General features: G+C 41.8%; 1 protein-coding gene across 2 annotated transcripts in view; it reads right to left on the bottom strand.

Moving 5' to 3' along the window:
- Nucleotides 1-664: 664 nt before the first annotated feature.
- ago3a (argonaute RISC catalytic component 3a) overlaps nt 665-20,803 on the bottom strand; it is a 32,003-nt gene continuing 11,864 nt past the window's right edge. Inside the window, exons 2-19 of one of the 2 annotated variants that reach the window (XM_033640635.2) lie at nt 19,158-19,329; nt 18,780-18,900; nt 18,434-18,642; nt 17,323-17,459; nt 13,416-13,550; nt 13,139-13,226; nt 10,941-11,088; nt 10,609-10,728; nt 7,041-7,163; nt 5,939-6,072; nt 5,024-5,208; nt 4,621-4,780; nt 4,319-4,409; nt 3,995-4,189; nt 3,046-3,180; nt 2,370-2,471; nt 1,407-1,606; nt 665-1,214 (exon numbers count right to left, since the gene is read on the bottom strand). In XM_033640635.2, coding sequence (XP_033496526.1) covers nt 1,106-1,214; nt 1,407-1,606; nt 2,370-2,471; nt 3,046-3,180; nt 3,995-4,189; nt 4,319-4,409; nt 4,621-4,780; nt 5,024-5,208; nt 5,939-6,072; nt 7,041-7,163; nt 10,609-10,728; nt 10,941-11,088; nt 13,139-13,226; nt 13,416-13,550; nt 17,323-17,459; nt 18,434-18,642; nt 18,780-18,900; nt 19,158-19,329 — 2,564 coding nt within the window. In that variant the 3' untranslated portion in view covers nt 665-1,105. Of the gene's footprint in view, nt 1,215-1,406; nt 1,607-2,369; nt 2,472-3,045; nt 3,181-3,994; nt 4,190-4,318; nt 4,410-4,620; nt 4,781-5,023; nt 5,209-5,938; nt 6,073-7,019; nt 7,164-10,608; nt 10,729-10,940; nt 11,089-13,138; nt 13,227-13,415; nt 13,551-17,322; nt 17,460-18,433; nt 18,643-18,779; nt 18,901-19,157; nt 19,330-20,803 lie in introns of both variants that reach the window. The other variant, XM_033640634.2, reaches the window with a different exon arrangement.

Here is a 20,803-nt window from a genome sequence, read left to right as displayed (position 1 = left end):
ACTAGAGGAAACCATCAACGTGCTCTCTTTTTACCCACCATCTCAAACTCGAGAGGGAAACGTGAGATAAAGCACTGAGGGAAATGAATGCATGACGACTACCAAGATTAAAAACATGAGCTTACATGATTTAAATGATTAAAAAAAAGAAGAAGTCATAATCGTAAAATGTTTCACATAAGGTAGAAGAAAAATAACAACTAGAATCAAATAACAGTGTTATACTTTAAATAAAATCCATAGATGGCTGCAATTGATATATCAGCCAATATAAACTGCCCCTGCTTGTCTGTGACAGCTGACTGCTAAAGATAAATCAAAACTGATCTGAAACCTTAGAAGACAACAACTTCTTGTTGTGACTTTAAAGGGGCATTTATACCTCGTCGCCAACAGGTGGCAGTGTGCTCAAAAGAACATGTTGCTCCATACAAGAACCTGGTGATTTCACACACTAGTGAAAAAGTGACAGAACAGAGGAAATAAGAGGGAAAATAAAAAATAAAAGTGGCAACTGGGAGGACCTCTGGTCCAATGACACACCAACACAACAGCTCCAGAGTCGGACCCTTCCTCCTCTGCTCCCTCGTTTCAAACACTGGGGAGAGTCGACAGAATGTAAAAGTGCTGCTGCTCAAACTGACTTGAGGTACTGGAGATGGCAAAGGAGCAGGTTAGTAGATTATAAATAAGAACTGTGCCAAAGGCAGGGAAGAGTAAAACAAAGGAGAAAAACACCCACTAGGCCACAAGTAAAGGAGACAAACAGGAAAGAACAGATAGGAGGGGCAATGAGAAGGGGGCCTGATAAGGGTGGAAATAAACTAGTTGGCTGGTTTAATATTGCATAATAGTGCTGAGTTTCTCTCTTGTTTGTTTTTAAAGCAGCGTTTGCATCCTCAGTCCAGTGTGGGGGTGCCTCCTCCCCTCCCTCCTCCCTGCTCCTCTGCACAGTGTCAGGTCCGGATTGACTAGGCGTGGGGGGGGCGGCGGGACTTGCACATATGAGGACTCCTTGACTGGCAAGCCAGGTGTGCATGGTTGTGTCTGTGTGTGTTTGTGTTTATGTAAAAGGGTGGCAATGGTTGGGGAGGGTTGGTGTAGCTCAGGCGAAGTACATGGTCCTCAGGGTGTCGTGGTGAATCTGAACAGCTTTGGCCAGCGCCTGGGGGTCCCGACCGTTACTCTGACCAGACACATGGCTGCCCTCAGCGCTGCAGAGAGGAGAGGAGAAGAGCGGTGATGATGGATGACACAAACATGCAGGAAAACTGGGCACATTCTGCAAGACAAATGCTATCAAGCACTTCTCTATAAAAATAACACTTCAGAGTTCAGGACCTTCACACCCAGAGTCAAAACAGAAGACCCTCTTGTTTATTCTCCGCACCCACTCCCTTTCTCACCTGTCATGTTCTTTGTCCACCAGATGGTAGCGGGCACGGAAGGCCACCAGGTGGGCATAGTAGGCTGGCGCAGGGATGGAGACTGAGCGGGTACAGCGCACGTAGGTGTGGCACAACTGGTAGGTGAGCAGCTGGAACTCGTCAGCGGTGAAACAATTGTCGTCCCACAGTACATGGTAATGGGAGGGCCGACTGGTGCCCTGAGAGAAGAGAATTAAATGACACATTTGTATTATTATTAAAATTCATAATTAAGATACAGCTTTGTTATTGCCATTAAAACATTAGTGGACTCAAAGAAAACAGAAAACATACATCAGGACATCATATAACTACACTAAGACGTAAAGCAAGTGGCAAATACATTAAATGACCACTATCAAAAACACTGAACCTTTGCATAGAAAACTGGATAAATAAATAAAATAGTCGTTCCCATAGGGATGCTATCAGCACCACAAATCATCTGTGATTTATATTGCTGTATATAAACTGTTACAGTGTCTTATGGACAAGAAACACAACAGCACAATGGTGATTTATGAGTTAAAGACACAAACAGCTTTTGGCTAAGTGCTGTTACAGAACCTCGCTGTCCTAGTTCTAATACTTAGTCTTTTTTATTCAAGGAGGAAGTTAAAAAACATGATTAGCTGGAAGACAGAAGTCTTGCATAAGCTTGTTGCCTGTTTTCCATGGCATAATGGTGTAACTCTCAGTAAGGGATGGTAGCTCCTGGCATTGGATTTTTGATGCAGTTGGCACCACTTTGTCAGTTCCTAGGGATCTAACTTCAAATAATAACAGGAAAGGGAAAAAACGAGGAGTATTTCCTCCTTGCTCCTGCGGCCATTTTTTTTTTTTTATCTATTTACAAGAACGCAAAACCACACAGTGTTCAGAAGTGAAGGAGAGGGAAAAAGGGCAGCAGGTTGGGCAGAGAAGACAAAACGTTGGTCTGACCTGTATTCCAGCGTGACTGCAGAGGTAAAAGTCAAACTCGTAGGGGTGCGTGATGTCCGTATCCACGGTAGTACCAGCAGGAATGTTTCCACTGCGTCCAACCTGACAAAAGCAACGTTATGGTCAGTTAGTCCCCACTAATGCACTTTTTCCTCCACGTTTTACCATGAAACAAAAACACTGGAACAGAAAATGGAAGATGCAGGAAAAGAGCAGCAGAAAACAAAGCTTTTAAAGCCCTAAATGATGTCAGGACAAAAAGGACTAGTTGATGTACCGAGGCAGGCGAAGGTTTACCAAGTGCTTCCCAATCAACCGATTAAAGGCCTAATGCTCTGGAGAGCCTAATGCTCTGCACAGAAAATAAGGTTGTTACTAACTGAGTCTTACTCTAGGGGCCTTGAGTGCCACTCCAGAGCTCTCAGTTTGCATTGGGCCCTAATGCTTTAATCGAATGTAATTACAGGGGTTAGGAGGGTGAACAGTCCAATTGACAACAAAAGGTAATTAAGGAGGCCCATTTCGAGTACTTAATGTGCTGGCACAGAGCATAAAATAGAATATGGACTAACACATAACACACTGTACTGACTTTAATGGGGACCATTGCTGTGTCATACTTAAAGAGAGTGACAGTTAGCGCGCTTGTGTCTGTGTACGTGTGGCGGGGACTCACTCTCTCGTTGCGGTCGGCACAGAAGAGGCGTGTATGGTGGCGTTTTTGCACAACAATGTAGGTGATGCCTGGCTGGTACTCCTTCTCCAGGCTGATGCAGGCCTCACGAATGGCCAGCAGCTCATAATACAGCACCTGAGGAAGAAGAAGAAGAAGAAGAAGACATGTTTATAAAACTACTCTTAGAAAAACACTTTCAACTATATTCTTCATACTCTGCACAGTATAAACAGTTTGTCTTCATCTATGTGTGTCATTTTAGTTCAGTGGTATTCTATCATATATGGATGTCTAACTGTGTTTCTCTGCAGGCCAGCTGTGAAACCACTCACATAACTGCAATCACATGACTATTTTGATGCGCAAAATTCAAATGGAGGACAGGAAGTGATAAATCTATTTACTGCGAGAACTGGACACAGAGGAAAGTGACTACATTAAAGGTCTGGATGAACTTGCAGGCAGCAGGTATAATCAGAAATTTGAAACTCATGTTGGATGTGATCCATACAAAATGAAGAAAATGGATTTTCCCCACAACTTGTCTGCTTTGCCCGGTGTGGACACGATCGTCATTACAAATGACCTTGTCCCTTAGACCTCTTAACATTACTAACAATTAATTATAATAATTATAGTTAGATATAGTGTTGTATATATTGTATTGTATACATACTATATAAAAGTATTGTATATAGTTTTCTTGCATTCAAACTATACTATATAGTTCAGATGCAAGAAAACTTGCATCTGAAAAAAACTACCAAAGCTACGGAGCCAAAAACTACCAAAGCCTACTGTCTCTGTCTACAACATCTTAAATATGACTCATTTAACAAAGCAAGGAAAATTCTGCAAGCAAAATTCAACAGAATTTTGGCTGCTGCCTGCTGTTCTATCTACACTCCAACTCCAGACAATCATTTTGTGAGACAAAGTGGGGGCTGACCTGTCTGAACTGGCCTTCTGAAACTCCATCCCTGTAGAAAATGATCCTGGTGGGTTTGTAGCGGGTCGACTTGTAGAACTGGATGAGCAGCTCCCGCACCATGGAGGCCAAGTCCTGAATGACCTCCTGCCTCGGCCTCTGGACCCGCACAGTGGCACAGTACCTGCTGGGGTGGGCGTCCATACTGCCTACCACCTGGAAAAGTGAGGGGGCACGGTGATAGATTGCATTAACTGACCGGTCAATAAAAAGAGAATGTCAGGAAAAACAGTAAGTTAATAAACTGAACCAGAAGGTCAGGTGTGAAACTGAGATGAAACTTACTGCTGCAATTGAAGGCTTCTTCCCATCTCCAGCAGGTGGGTGTGTAACGTCTGCTCCCAAGAAGATAACTGGCTGCTGAAACACTGATGGTCTATTGATGGAAAAACATAACACAGACAGTAATTACAACGAGTTACATGACAATCTATAGACTGTTTCCTCACATAGCACCATGTTAATTACTATAGTGTGTGGGTTATTTATTTTTTAATGTCTGTACATGTCACGCAAAGTTGTGTACATGTGACAAATACTAATATTCTGACACTAAACAATAGTTGAATGAAGAGAGCGTCACTGACCGTTGGTGAGGCACCAGAATGTTGTTGATGCCTCCCAGCTTCACATTGATCTTGAGGCAGAGGTTGGAGAGGGTCTGAGGTGACGTCTTCACCACGTTCTTCACCTGGACACACTGCGTGGCCATGCCCAAGAGGGTGTCCCCCACACGCTTTACCTCCGCTATAGGTAGTGACAAAAAGTGAACATCAGAAAAGGAAACAGTTTTATAATCTTTAAAATTCTAAAGATATGTTATCCTTGCAGTGCAGGGCGGCACACATACAGCGACTCACATGCACTAATGTGTACATGCGGTAGGACCGTATACTACAACGACGATGAATAGAGAAGCTAGAATCAAACTTAGTGTGAGTTACTAGGCATACAGAAGAATATGAAACTTATTATGAGCAGCTTTATAACCATAGACAGGAGTCTTTCCCGGCAGAATGACGATGATGAGCTGCAGTCCGGCGTAGGTGTTCTTCAGGTGTCTGAACATGGGCTCCACGCTGTCCGCTCCCTGGGCATATTTACAGAAACATGGCTGGCCCTGGATGGGCATCCCAGCATCCTTGGAGATCTTGCGTAGCTGGTCTGTGAAACCCCTACACGAGGACAAAGCAGGAAGTCAGGATGACGAGTCAACGGAATGGTGACATCAGCTACAATCAAATCTGCAAGCTTGTGCCTTTTTGCTTGGAAAATAATGAGCACAGACACCTGCGAGAATGTTGTCAGCACAACATAAAATATGGTTATTGTTTAGCTGGTATTATCCTACAGTGCCAAAAATCTAATTTAAGTGTATCTTGGCATTTTTCCCATGCAGCATAAGGCAGTTTGCAATTTTTGGGGCACACTTTCACATCTGGCCATGAAACTGCAGACAAAAAATATCTTTGTGTCCACCTCTGACACAGATACGGTTATTTTGAATGTGCGCTGTCCTTCTGGTATTACCCAGTACAGTAAAATATGAATAAAATTGTCAGGCTTGCTGCAGAAACAACATGACTATCTGCACACTGCTGAGATAAGAGATGCTTCTTTCTTTAAGTGATCATTTGAAACAGAGATGATAAATTCATGCTGTTTACAATCTACTGAGACAAAAGATTACAAATAAAATAATCTCTAACATCAATATTAATGAGGGAGGCAAAATAGATGAGTGATTTGCATATCTAACAATTCAAATCATTCAAATTTTCATGAATATACTTCAGTGAGCTTCATCGCTGCACGCACCATGACAGCAGAGTCTCTGAAAAGGACTTCTGAAAACTTAACAGGAAAAAAACAAAACAAAAAAAAAACAACTGCAAATAATCATACTTTAGTATTTCTTCCCGACACTGCCTCTGTGTGGCGAAGCAGGCGATGGCCCACATCTTGATCTCCACCCCGGTGTGGAACTGCTTCCCCCTCATGTCCCACACCCCGTGGCTGGGCGTGGCTACCGTGCGGTTCTGAAACAACATTGCAGTCTCACCACATGTACTCGTGATTATGTGGGCAAACACTCACATTCGTACTGTTCATACAGTCTCACGCTTGAAGAAGCAGAAAGACAAGTGTGCACGCACGCACTCACTCACTCACACACACACAAACTCACTCACGCACACATACACACACTTACTTTCTGAAAACCCACAGAACCCAAACACACTTCATCCATACCAAAATGTATTAACAGTCATTTTTGTACATAAAGTCACGCTTTGAAATAAAAAGAAACATGTCAGTCAAAGAAACATGCATTGTGGAAAAGTATGTGATAATTTTGTAATAAATAACACACATTATTAAGTTGAGTTTCATCATAAAGGTAGTGTGATGCTCTGTGATGCAATCTATAGTATGTAAGATGAAATTAAGTTTGTGTATTGCACAACAAAGGGTGCATAACAGTGTCATAGTTGTCATAGTTCTCACTGATACACATCCAAATGTATAACAGTACTGTGAAGGCGTGTCTCCTTTGAGGAGATAAACAAACAGATGTTAATCAACCCAGTGGTTCAGTCCCAGTAAGTTATGCAATTTTTGGAAACCTCTCCAGCCTACCTCTTTCTGACTTCACCAAGGAAAATTAATATGAGGCAAATGCTGGCAAAGGTTATATACTTCAGCTATCCAAACATGATTTGGGGATTATTTTTCAATTCAAAGACAGAGATGTTTCCTGTCCTGTTTATCCCTCTCAAAAACACAGCAGAAATGAATTGTCTCTTTTTAATGTTGTAATCAAGTTTGAACTACTGAAACTCAACCACAAAAAAAACTGACACCATGAAGTACAAACAGAAGCCAGTGAGTTAGTTCCCCTTAGAGACAGTGGAGTAAAAGGCTGAGGAAGGGGAGAGCGTGTCAGACAAACAGAGAGAATGGGCGTGATTTAAAGGAAGGGTACCATAAAGTGCTCTGTGCTCACCCTGCCGCCGTACTGCAGCATGGGGGCGGGTAGCACTCGCCCCGTCACGTGGGCCATCTCGTCGCGCACCTTGAACTGGAATTCCTGCACAAAAGGATCTGCCTCGTAGTTGGCACTGCGTACCTGCAGGGGAACATTGGATACAGGGTCAGGCCAAGGTAGTTAATGCCAACAGGAACAGAGGTCGTGTTGAACAAATATTTTCCGTCATTGACTGAATGTTTTTAACAATGATGGAAAACTCTGAAGGCTGTCCGTCATTCTGACAGTTTAGAGCAATAATTCACACCCCTGTCCTGCATATTAATTAGCTATTGCCTATCCCTGTCTTTGACCTGTCTTTGACATCATCATCAAAGGAGACACAAGTGGATAACGGCTGTGAACAGAAGAACTGGACAATCAAATTTTTTGTGGTACACACTTAATTAACTTACAAAAAAGTGAACATTTCTTTAAAGTGAAAAGTTTTAGATGTCCTTATCTATAATGTCAGTCACTGTTGTTGAGTATGTTGGTTGCAAACATGTTTAGCTAGCTAACAGTGCCACACTGTCCAGTAATTTATGTAATGGCTCCCTTTAATCATGTTTAACATTAGCATGCACAAACTAGCCAGCTAAGTCTCTTGATTGTGATTAAAGCAAGGCACTACATAAATTACTAGACAGCTTTCTGGCAAAGTTAGCTAGTTAAACACATCTGCAACCAACATGACTCAATAACACTGACTAACGTTATAGATAAGGACATCTCAAATTTTCACTTTAAAGAAAAGGATCATATTTATGTTTGTCAATTATGATTAATTTGTTAGCTGACAGTACTTACCTGAAGTGAAATGTGTACTATAAATAAGATCATCTCATCTCAGTGTCCACCTCTTAGTTTACACAGCTGTTATCCACCTGCATGTTCTTGTGCAACAAAACAGACTAGGTTCAAACAGTATTGTCGTTGGAGTTGCCTGTGTTTTGCAATAAGCAACTAGTACACATGTTCTTAGAGTGTGAATCGATCATCCTCTGTTGAACGCCTATTTCTATCGATCTGTCCAGCATGACAGCTCGCCATGACCACCCACTGCTTTGCAAGTGCCATATTTTTGCTTGTTCTGTATATGCAAACAGTACATGCTACATAGCATATTAAAAATGAACATGAATAAATAAAAAATGAATGTCAACAAATGTGTCTTATTATCATTAAAAATTTAAATTAATTATGAGTAATTATGGATTGATGAAATTTTTACAACCCTGACTGACAACAAGAAAGTGTAATGCACCCGCTAAGCATGAGTAAAGACCATTGTAGTATTGAAAGCTTATAATATACAGCCATGTGTTGTATTAACTAAAAGTTTCCAATACTTGCTCACTCACTGTGGCTTGTTTTGATTAAAGGAATAGTTTGACATTTTGGGAAATAAGCTCATTTGCTTTCTTGCTAAGAGTTAGATGAGAAGAGCAACAGCAGTTTCATTTCCAATGAAACTCAATACTGATTTCCTCTTCTCATCTAACTTTCAACCACACATCAAACAAGCATATTTCCCCAAAAATTGAACTACTGCTTTAAGAGCAGCAGCTAAATTTAGAAAAAACTTGTTGTGAATTACCAGTGTCGACAGTTATTTCTTATATGTTGTACAGTCGGACAAAATTAATGTATTGTGACACAGCTCTAATTCCTCTTAAGACCAAATCCAAAGTGCAGCAAGAGTTCAGTGGGCATTATACCACAAAACGTGATGTCTACAAAACTGTGTCGAATACCAAGTTGTTTTAGATCAGAAACTCATGTTAATTCATGGGCCACATACAGCCTGGCACCTCTTTGTCTATTCATTCAGTGGGACGGATTGGACCCTTTGGTGGGTCGGTTCTGGCCCGCAGGCCGTATGTTTGACACCCCTGTTTTAGATAGATTGTGCTCCTATGCTTGTAACAGTAATGAAGCATTGCTTTTCTGTACTTGCTGGTATGTATGAGTATTAGTTTTCCAAGCTATCAGTTAGTGCAGAGGAAATGTTATGGTAAACTGGTGACATGCTACAAAATGTCAGGTGCCAGAACCTTAATCCAAAATGACTGCAAGCACACAGTACATGATCAGCCCAGCTGGCGTGACATCTAAATTTATGATAGAATTAATTATGTGGTTCTGACAGACACAGCTTATCTGCTTGTTTTGTCCTTTCCTGTCTCTCAACCTCTGCTATTCCACCCACACTGCTCCGTCAGTCTCCAGCAATTCTGCATCTAAACGAAAAACGCTGCTGTCTACAACGATTTCCTGTAAGCAAGTCTAGTCATTTTGCTTCTGAGTGAAAAGATAGGCAGACTTGGTTTAATAAGGTAACAGCAGGTACTAAACGTGCATGGCTTATCTGATGGTGACCAGAGGCAGTGTACAGTCTGTCAGTCTTTCCATAAACAATACGCTGCAGACGCTGTAGTAGGCTCACGCACGCTAAAGCCATTACGACTCTGATATTTTGTTGACCCTAGTTAGGCCCGCCTTGTAATTGCCAAAATGCAATGAACGAGCACACGGACATGCCTCTGTTAACATGATAAAATGAGAATCTGGGAGAGGTGATTACAAAACAAGCAATTTGATATCAAGATGAGCGGCATGGCAACCAAGTCCAGCTTAGCAACGCAGACAGTGTATGATGCACGAACACTCCTTGTTTTTTTGGTCTGTAACTCCATTTTTCCCATCAGTAAGAAAACACATGACTTAATGATAACAATTTTAACCATACTACCTTTGCATGTGTCTGCTCATTGTTATTATTAGTATTATCATTATTAATGTTTAGGGAATATTTGACATCTACACTTTATATTCCTACTAAGCTGGATAATGAAAATAAATATTTAATTAGTACTGCTGTGCATACAGCAATTAAAGTGCCCTAACATGTCGTTAATCACATCATAATAAGGAAAGTGGCACAGCCGCGTGCGCCATTTCGCTGGGGCTTTTTCCCCCAAAGCTTTTCAACGTCTGCTGACTTATTTGTACGTGCAAACACAACCTCCCTCTCTCATTCTTTAACCGCCGTCTTGAAAAGGTTAGCATTGTGATATGTTCGCATATCCAAAAACATGTTGATATTCAAGTCTTTCGTAATGTTTAAAAGTCAGTGTGTTTCTCCTTCCGACCAAAATGTGGGCTCTTCTAAAGGGCATGCATGTCTAATCCAGCCTTGCAAACTGTTGGCGAGTTAGTTTGTGTACCAAACATCCATGACAAGAGCTGACTGTAAACACACAAGAGGCCGTGTGTCACAAACCATGGTGAAAACATTCTGACTACACTGTACACATGTCCAAAGAAAGCTCCTAAAACCTGAATAATACCAACGTATCCCAAGTCTCAATCAGAGAATGCAAAACTTGCAAAAAGGCCTTATTTGGAACCCGTATATAATTAAAATTATTGTCAAATTTGTACCAATAGTGGAGAATTAGTGTGCATGTAAACATAGTCGATATCATCTCAGTATTCAAACAGGCTTTTCCAGAATGATCGAAGAGATCCTGATCCAACTCACCAGCCTGCTGATCTCCTCCTGCCTGTCGGGTGCAGAGCGAGCTGTGGCTTTGATCATAGTGGAGGTCTGATTATCTGTCAGCTTCTTGATGCACCGTTGACCAGCTACAATGTTACACACCTGCAAGAAAACAAATCATTTCAGTTATTATTCATCTGGCAAAAGATGGTCTTGGCACACTTGAGCTTTATATGCAGCTGTCCTTCTTATTCATACAGCTGATGCACAGGCTCACCTGGGGGCTGCCCAGTGGACCATACACTGTACATTTAATCATATTTGGAGTTACATTGAAACTGAAAAAAACAGGACAACAACTTGTTTTCTCTCACCTCCAGGGGCAGGTAGGTGTGCTTTTGCTCCTGGCCCACTTGTAGACAGGGCAAATGTGGGTACTTAAGCTGCAGGTTGTACTTCTCCCTGAAGTACTGGGCTACAGTGCGCTCTACAGTCTGACCGTTTTCCAACTGTAGCGGGAACCTGCAGAGAAAAGAGCATCTCATGTCAAAAGCCAAAAACTAGACACCTACTGAGGATAACTGAAATAGATTGATTTATTTTATGTTCAAAATAAAAAAAAACATGTAAGAAAAGCAGTGATGCAGACAGTTTTGCTATAAATGCAAAGGTATTATATTGTCAAGCATCTCTTATCTGACCTAGAACTTCAACTTCAATGTACTTCTAAGTGTTGACTGTGTGGTGGAGATATTACATCTCTGAGTCAGATTGGGGTCATAAAAATATTGTTGAAACAAGAATATAGGATTTGTAATTAGTGGCACAGGAATAGTTTTGGCCAGTTTCCACATTTCTATCAGTGACAGCAGAGCAGAAACAGAGTAGCCCATAAGTATGGGATAAGGACAGAATAGGTTGGATTTCTCTGTACAGAATAGGCCGTCATAGACATGAAATCTCCACTGGACGACTGAATGACTTAAATGTAAAATTTGCCACCTTTTGTGTGGATGTCCGATCATTGTCAGTGGTAAATATAGTTGATTGAAGCAATAAATTCCTCAGTACATGCCATATTGACAGAGGATGTTGATTGTGCAGCTGCATCCAACACTACCATTTGACATGACAGTGATGTATTGGGATGCAGCAAGAACTACAGGTTGGATTTCACCTCTGGGTAGGGGGTGTGCCCTAGATGCCTCTTCGTCTGTGTTGCAAACTAGCTATGTTCTCAACAGCAAAAAATGGCATCCCAAATTATGAATACAGAGGATGTTATGAACAAGGATACATTTTACAATGTTTGGCTGAATAAGACATTCAGATGATTTTATTCGAGCCGGCATCTGGCTGAAGAAATGCGGCAGAGAGAAGCCAAGGCTGTACTGGCCAGGCAAGAAGATACGGCCAGCAGGGACTCTCCAGAACCTGAGCTGCACAGAGCAAACACTGACTGGTGATGCCTTTGCTCATATTGCCCTCTGATGCACACAGAAACTGAATTATTCTGCTGCACTGAATTTCAGCCTGGGCAGTTTTTGTTGGATGCTGTCGCCAATGACAACCCTAAGACTCCATGTGTGATACTCTGCATGAAAGTTTTGCTCCTCACAGGGACAGAGTTGAGCTGGAGACCTTTGAGATCCCAAATATAAACTGGAAAACATAACCAGTATGTTTCAAAGCTTGCATGCATTGCATCCTGGTACATGTAGGCACTGCCCACACGGCTCAGCAAGCAAAGGAATTCAGCTTTCTCCAATATATCATGCACTGAGGAATTTATTGCTTCAATAAACACTGACTGACATCCGCACACATTTTCCCTTTAATGTAAACAAATAGTGAGAGACTGATAAATACACTCATTGGCCAGTTTATAAAAAATAATGCACTCTAATACAACAGCCCTCCAATAAAACTTGCCGTCATGAAGGTTTTAATGCTCATTTTTTGTTGCAGCCGTTTTGTGGAAGTGTTTATTGAGCTTTATAATCATGACTGAACATTAGAACCTTCATGAAGGTAGGATTTATTGTTACTGCTGTATTACACTGCATTAGATTTAACAAGGTGTACCTATTAAACTGGCAACTGACTGTGAGTCAATTACTGTTTATAAAATTATTGCCATAGCACGCATTAATAGCAACTTAAAAGTTTGTAGCCATCTATTATCAAACCTCTCAAATCACTATTTAAACATCATTAACTTTGCGGTTATTATTCTAACAGTATATTGCTAGATGGCACATTGCCACAGATATGGAGCATCCTTTTTCAAGGCAATATGGTGATGTAACACCATTTAAAGGGTAACACACAGTGAGGTATTTAACTCTTATTAAGACTCTGGAAACACTGAAGATCAGCAGCCACACACACTATAGCTACCTTACTAATGAATGACTAATGCTGACCACATGGTTGTAAGATGAGTCAGCTATTATCTGGTTTGTTTGGTGGTGAACTGGTGATCGCATCCTCTGTGCTCCCCCGCCCCCATCCCATCCACACACTCCACCCAGAGTCTCCTGTTCCCTCGCCCGCCCGGCGGCTGACTCACGTTTGATGGCTGGCAGGCCGACGGGTCACGTTGCAGACGCGGTACTTCCTCCGCATGGTTCCACAGTGCGTCACCTCCACCTTCAAACCTGGTGAATAATAGAAAGTGTTGGAGTAGCACTAAGAAAGTGTCTGTGTGTGTGAATGGCTACGACAGGCGCTCTCCCTGCTCCTGCTCAAATCCTCGCTCTCTCTCCCACACAAACATAATGCACTTTTATTCATCTGATTTAATTCTCCTTCTCACATGCAGGCACACTTTACAGCCCCGTCTGTACCTTTGATTTCTTTGGTGAATTTGACCCGGTGCGAGTCTGTGAGAGGGCGAGGCTGCTCGTCTATGTTGTGGATGTCCAGCACTTCACACATGAACTGGATGACTGGCTGAGCCTTGTAGAAGGCGGTGGCAGACACTGCAAGATAAGGCGAGGACATGAGTCATTTAAGACAAAAAAAAAAAAAAAGACATCATGAATCTGTTATGCAAAATCATTGTTGTAATGTAATGTAAAATCATTGTTTAAACTGGATGGTGTGTTTAATGTCTGTCTGAACAGATATGTATAACTTTTATGCAGTTCAAAAACTCTGTCAACTGACATTATTAGCTGTCCTAACAACTCCTATAACTCTTTCAGAGGCCCATATGTTCAAAACCATAAGCTGTATATAAAGATGGACGACATGACAGCTCTCTAAAAGAGAAGCCAAAACATCTCAATCAATCATCCCCTGGTGGCTGGCTACAGTATAGCCCATTAACCCTGCTCCCTACATGTTAGCTGATGGGACATGAGCCAAACTAAAAAAAAAAAAAAAAAAAAAGTAAACACAGAGGGGAAGGCATCATGATTTACACCTGTGTGTATATCAATCAGTGTGTCTGCAACCAATGGCACTGGTCACGATTGGTCGGACAGGTGTATGGGCAGGAACAGAGATCATTACGACACAGATTCTGGCTCCAATGACATCACCAGTGCACGATGGCAGCAGCCATATCCGCTTCATTTTTGCACCATACAGTCTGTACCTTCTTTAAAATTTTCACACAACAAACAAACACTCATGAAACACAGTAAGTGCTATTCATGCAGTACAAATCTGTGTGGAGATTCTCCCACTGTCAAAGGCAGGGTCTTTTTGTTCTGATAATACTTTCTCTTAATAAATGGGAAAGAGTGAGGCACTCAGAGATTAAATATTAAAAACCAGAGCGAGACACACAACATCAGAGAGAAATCCTAGGTAAAACAACAACAGGTAAGATCGAAATAAATCCAAAAATGGACAGAGAGAGGTGAGGAAGTTGTAGTGTTTAGGAAGGCTCAGCCGTTGTGACGTAAAAAACCTCTGTGTGACAGTGTGTTTGATGACAGCACTGCTGGCGCACATTCACGAGGCAGATGACTGCATTGTGTACACACTCTCTTACACCTCTGGCGTGCATGAAAGACGTCACTTCCCTTTGTCCTCCCCACGCATTGTGATTTAATTTCTGTGTGTTTGGAAGTATTTATGAGTCATTCTTGCAGATATAAAATTGAAAGGTCCCATTTTCTCTGTAATTGCAATTATGTGATATATGGGCTTTTGATCACCCATAATAACGAGTGTGGGAAGCAGTGTTTGTTCACGCACATGTATTAAAAAATAGGCTTAATAGTTTGTTTTTCCAGCACACAATGTCATGCAGTAGAGTTAGAAAACAAATGCTTTGAAAACGCTCGGAGTTCTAGTTTGTTGTTGAACAGCAGAAAAGAGATTTGAGACGACCAATTGATTTTCGAAGGATGAGAGGGCGGGAAAATGAGACAAAGGGAGAAGCAGAGAGGGAAAGATTCAAATAGAGACAGAGGCTTCAAACACTTGGAGCAAAACAAAAGCTGTCTCAAGGAAATGCTCCACGCTGCTACCCTCCTGACCCAGGCAACACCCACCAGTCTCACTCATGCAGGCACGACCACATACACAAACACACACGTGCACTCACACACACAAACACACACATACGCACACATACATACTAGCTGCCCTCTGTCTCCACAGCAACTGACTAGTCAGTTCCCATCCAACCAAAAACCCACCTTCCTCCAAGTTCCTCTAACACTCTCACTCACACACTTTCTCTCTTGTCAGCAGAGACTTGGTCTCCAGCAACCTCCTGCAGTGTGCATATGGCAAAACACATTCTCCATCACCCTTTCTGCCTCTTATTTTCCACAAATAATAACAGACTGAAGCTCCGATGCCAGGTCATCAAACAGAGTCTTTTTACTGACAATGGGCCAGCGCTACAGCCAATTACTGAACTACATCTTGAACCTATCCATTCGTTTCCCCCAAACTGGTTCTCAGCCAGCAGAATTGGCTCTGTTCTGACTTACTGGTTGACAACTAAATCACATGTGATGTCAGAGAAGGAGCAATGTCATTGCTATGTAATGCTAAACTTATTTAACAGCCTTCACAGTTAGTCCAAGCAGCAAGTAGAGTTTTGATTTGATTGAGAAATAACCAAAATAAAAAGCACATATATCTAACATTAGGCTTGGACAGTATCTATCTTTTTTTTATAGCTTCCTTAGATTTCACTGGGATAAACGGTATATGTCGGTATTTGTGTAAAAAAACAACAACAAAAAAAGTAAAAGCTGAGCTGCCGGTGATAAGTAATTGTAGTAATCGTAGCATGCATGTCATTGTCAAGCCCACAGTGCTGTGTCTATTATGCAATAAGCCAACTAAGACGAGTCTTGCTGGGTGTAAATACTTATAGCCTATAGAATAATAAATAAATAGGACATAAGTGCCCTTCGTCCGTAGATTCCTCCTGGAGGAACTCATAACACTTGTTGCTGCGGCGAATACAGACACATCAGTGGGCTGGAGGAAGATGATGTGCAGGTGTTGGTGGCTGAGAAAATCGCTTTTGTTGTTGGAAAAAAATTCAATCAACCCCTGTGAATTCTGCACGACCTTGCAATTTTGTCCAATCACTGCAACTGTACTGCAAATTTGACTATATAAAACAGGTGAAATCTTATTTTATTCTAGAACAAATCCAAACTGCATTGCAGTCTCTGTTTATCATGAGACTACTGCTGCAGGACCGGAGCTCTTTGACAGGGACAATAACACACACAGTGACAGGGCTAACTGTTAGCATCACAAAGCTAACATTGCCCCACGGTTATTAACATTTTGAACAACAGAGTGAAGCCATTTGGGTGTGAGATTAACAGCTTGGTGTCGGATGTTAACCACTGCTGCGGGGCTTCTGTCCAAGCAGCAAAATATGACAAGAAGTGATGAGATCACGTTGTGCGGTGTAAGCTCATGCTATCTAGGCAGAGAGAGCAGGAAGAGAGCCTCTCTCGGATCTAACGGCATCAACCGCTGATCGGCAGCCATTACAAATAAATTGTAGTTCTGTGGGAAACACTGAATGGTCATAATAATATGCTCCTGCAAACATCACAACATTCATCACAATTTTTGAGAAAAAGCAGCTGTGAAATACGGCATTTCAGGACGTAACAATCCCAAAAACAGCCCTCAAAATCCTGGAGGGACAGATATTTAATTGATTAGCCTAACCTCTTTTGCCACAACTTTCTGGATACTGCCCAAGCTTATCTAATAGTTTCACTCTCAAGCCCACGAAAGGTCTGTTGCTTCATAAAAAAGTTATTGGGTACCCCAGCGCTTCAGCCGCCCTGACGATAAAAAAAGCACCCTTGAGAGTATCCTGCAGACAACAGTCAGCTCAAATTAAATAGTTTTATGTTGTTACATTAGATTTATGTTAAACACAGCTATTAAATTTCCCCAAACATAGCATCACTTAAGGTAAACTGATCTGGCACAAATCTTAAAAATAGCTTGTATCATGGCCGATCCATGTCATTCTAATCCATCTGATTAATTATTAAAATCTCATTCACCCAGCTGTGAAAGAGGAGCGGAGACGACAATTTCTGTATGACTGTACAAGATGGCACATCTTGAATTACAAAGAAAATATTCTGAATCTTGTACATATTTCAATATTTTGAAATACGCACAGCTGTATTAGGAAACATAGCTCTTACTGTGTCTGAGGCAGCAAACAGCTTTTGGTCTTATTGTAACCCTGAGGTGCCATCACAGCAAAATAAATGCAAGGTGGAATTTGGTTCTCACCATCAATGTTAAGCATCATCTTCCACATGGCAGGCCGCACAGATTGATGAAAGCCGAACCAAACCTCTCTCCCACCTCCCAGGGGATGGTCATAGCCCTCTGGAGCTGAGAAGAAGGATCGACCCACCGGAGTGTACCTAGATGGAGAAAAGTAGCAAATGTAAGAAAAGTGCAAAGAGATTAAAGGAGTGAAAGATAAAAGGGAGGTTAAGACAATCAGAGGTCATGAAACAAAGATAAAATGAAAATTTGAAGAACCTGGCATGAGTAGAAAATGGCACAGGAGATGACAGGTAATGTAAGATAAGTTCAAACATCCTGAATTGTGAATATAGGTCAATATGTGTTTAACCAGCGTCACGTTCAGCTGCTCTTCCACACGGCCTCAGACTACATCAGTGAAATGAGAGGGTGGTGACACTATCTGGACCCATTCAGCTCTTATTACTCTGCCCGGGAGACGCATTAATAATCGTACATGGGCTCCATTTTTCTTGGTGAATCCTGGGCTGACAATGTGTCACGATGCCACTGCAGTGAAATAACAGGCCCCCAGTGGCTGCGAACAGGGCTAAATGAAAGGTGTCAATGTAACTGCTTTTTAATAAGGCTTTGAAGAAGATTTTCATTAAAGCACCGGTGATATTGTGTTCGACTATGCTCTTGCTGGGGCTTGGGAAAGTGATATCGAGTGGAAGACAGTATGAGGTCAAGTATAGCGCTCTGTGAGAGCACATATAAGCTGCGTTTGATTTCCGTTGGGATCAGAGTACTGATATTGGTGCCGCTGTGACAAAACAAATATATAGTATTTACAATGAGTATCAGGGGGATTGTTTTTTTACAATGTGTTCTCTGTCTTTTGACTCTATGTTCACTGACTGAAAATGACAGTGGGGAGATTAGCAAAGGATAAACGGGCTATTCCCTCTTGACTGGATCTGCTCTTAGAGACTTTTAAAGATCAGTCACATTATCTCCCAATTATCTAATAATCACAATAAATGGTGCATTTAGGCCTGCAGCAGTCACTAAGAGAGTGAACCAAGATGTCTAAACCTTTATGACAAAAAACAAAACAAAACAAAAAAAACAGGCCAAAGCAGCTCACTTCATGGAGGGCAGGTGTCGCAGCACCACATCCACTGCGTGCACAGGGTTGGTGCTGATAGGCTTGTCCAGCTCCAGGGGATCAGGCATGCTGCGGCCAGTCAGCACCTCATGGAGCATGTGCCAGCTGACCAAAGACACAAACTTGATGGACACCTTGAAGGGTCGATCTTTCCCTCCCTCACCTGGCAGAGTGACGTCCAGGTCCACCTTTGGAGAGAAAGAAAGAAAGAAGAGGGGTTGAGAAAGGACAACGAAGATTACATCGAAAGAGAGTGAATTTAGTGAGGATAGGATTCAAGTTTTGTTTATTCATGTCATGTCTGTGAGTCTTTTCTCCAGCGTACCCCTGCAGGGGCCACAGGCAGTGGGTTGGCTGTGTACAGGCTCCTCTTTCCATCATAGACTGGCCTGCGATCCCCGAAGATTGTCACCTTAAAATGCTGCACCATTGAGTCAACCACCTCCCTGCACGACAAACACACAGCGAGTTTCTGTTATACTGTGGGTAGTAAAATGTTCACGCTTAAGACTTCATAAACAGCATTTAACCTGTCAAATCAACAAGTATCAATAAGCAAAAGGTATTTATCTTTTGGCAAGATTCCACATTTCACACAGCAACATATCAGTTAAATACCTTTTTCTATATGGAAACACTGTGTTATCACTGAGATAAGATGCAGAACAACTTTTAAAGATACTGATCGGAGGGTCCAGCCTACCTGTTGACTCGCCGGGGACACTTGTCAGGCTTGATGTCCACCTCGTAGAGGTAGACATCCATCTTGGGGATCTCCACCTGGAAGCAGTTGGCCAGCAGCTTGATGGGCTTCCCCATGGTGCCATAGCCAGGCCGCCGAGGCATGGCGAACAGGGACTGGGCCCCAACGGCTCCTGGGAGGAGAACAAGGAGGGGATAGAAGGTAATTTAATTTTATATACTTTATTAATCCCCGAGGGGAAATTCAATTTTACACTCTGTTGTCAATTACACACAGGTCCGAACACACACATGCACAAACTGGACCTATACATGCACTAAATGGAGAGATGTCAGAGTGGGCTGCCGATGACAGGCGCTCCCCGAGCAGTTGGGGGCTTCGGTGCCTTGCTCAGGGGCACCTCGGCAGTGCCCAGGAGGTGAACTGGCACCTCTCCAGCTACCAGTCCACACTCCATATTTTGGTCCGGACGGGGACTTGAACAGACGACCCTCCGGTTCCCAACCCAAGTCCCTATGGACTCTGCTACTGCCGCCCCAAATCAGTGGCGATCAGATTGAGGTCATTCACGAGGCTGAATGTATGTACACAGTGAGCAGGTCATGTTATACTGAATAATATGTAAAGCTCAGACCAATACTGGCTGATTACAGATGCTGTAACAGTCTATCAGTTTGTTTATTTAACACACATTACATTTTAACTTAAGTGTACTATTAATAATATAATATCCTTCTTCAGTTGATAACTTTGTCACAACAATTTAATACCATACTTTGAGGTAGATTTGCCAAAACAAAATTACATTTAACTATGACATTGTATAGAAGTTAGAACTAAATGAAGCTGGCTGATTTTTTTTAAGGTACTGTATTATTTCTCTGTCTTTCAACTACCCCTTCAGTGGCTTGTTGGCACTGCTTAGTAAAAAACAACACACACACACTATAACAAGGTAGCAAGTGCCAGTGAATTTCCAAATAGGAGAAACAAACCAAAATAAACACATCTCACTTCAACATTTGAAACATTATACAACACAAACACATTCACTAAACTCTCTATTAAACCATTACGTCACACTTGGATTGAGAACACTGATGAAAGCACAGAAATAATAAAGATGTATCAGGAATTAAAACCAGTTTCAAGATGAAGAACAGACGCCTGCATGACATGTGGATGAGCATTTCATAGCGCACCAACTTTTAAAGCTCATGGACATAACACGGGCCGGCACACACCGAAAACACATACCATATATGGAGCATCTGAATTAGGAAGTACACTGATTGGCAAATTAAGCAGTTTAATGGCAATAAAATGAAATTTATAATAAAAGACAAATGCTTACAGTGTGGTGATACAGAAATTCTGCCTTCATAATAACACCATAAACACTGTCACAATTAAGAAAATACAAGAGCTGAATAATGTCAGAGAGGATTTCCACTGACATAATTAAATTTTACTGTGAAGGAAGTAAAAACTGTGGCCCTCCAATATGACAGACTCACATCTCAGAATATGTTAACTTTAAATACTGTGATGGAAAATGTACTGATAATTTTTTATGACAAGAGGACCAGCAGGCACAAATCAATGCATAATGATTAACCTAAAAATATACTGCTGCACACTTGCTA

This window comes from Epinephelus lanceolatus, chromosome 10 (assembly GCF_041903045.1).
Source record: "Epinephelus lanceolatus isolate andai-2023 chromosome 10, ASM4190304v1, whole genome shotgun sequence".
Lineage (NCBI taxonomy): Eukaryota > Metazoa > Chordata > Actinopteri > Perciformes > Serranidae > Epinephelus > Epinephelus lanceolatus.
This window is presented reverse-complemented; position numbering and strand designations above follow the sequence as displayed.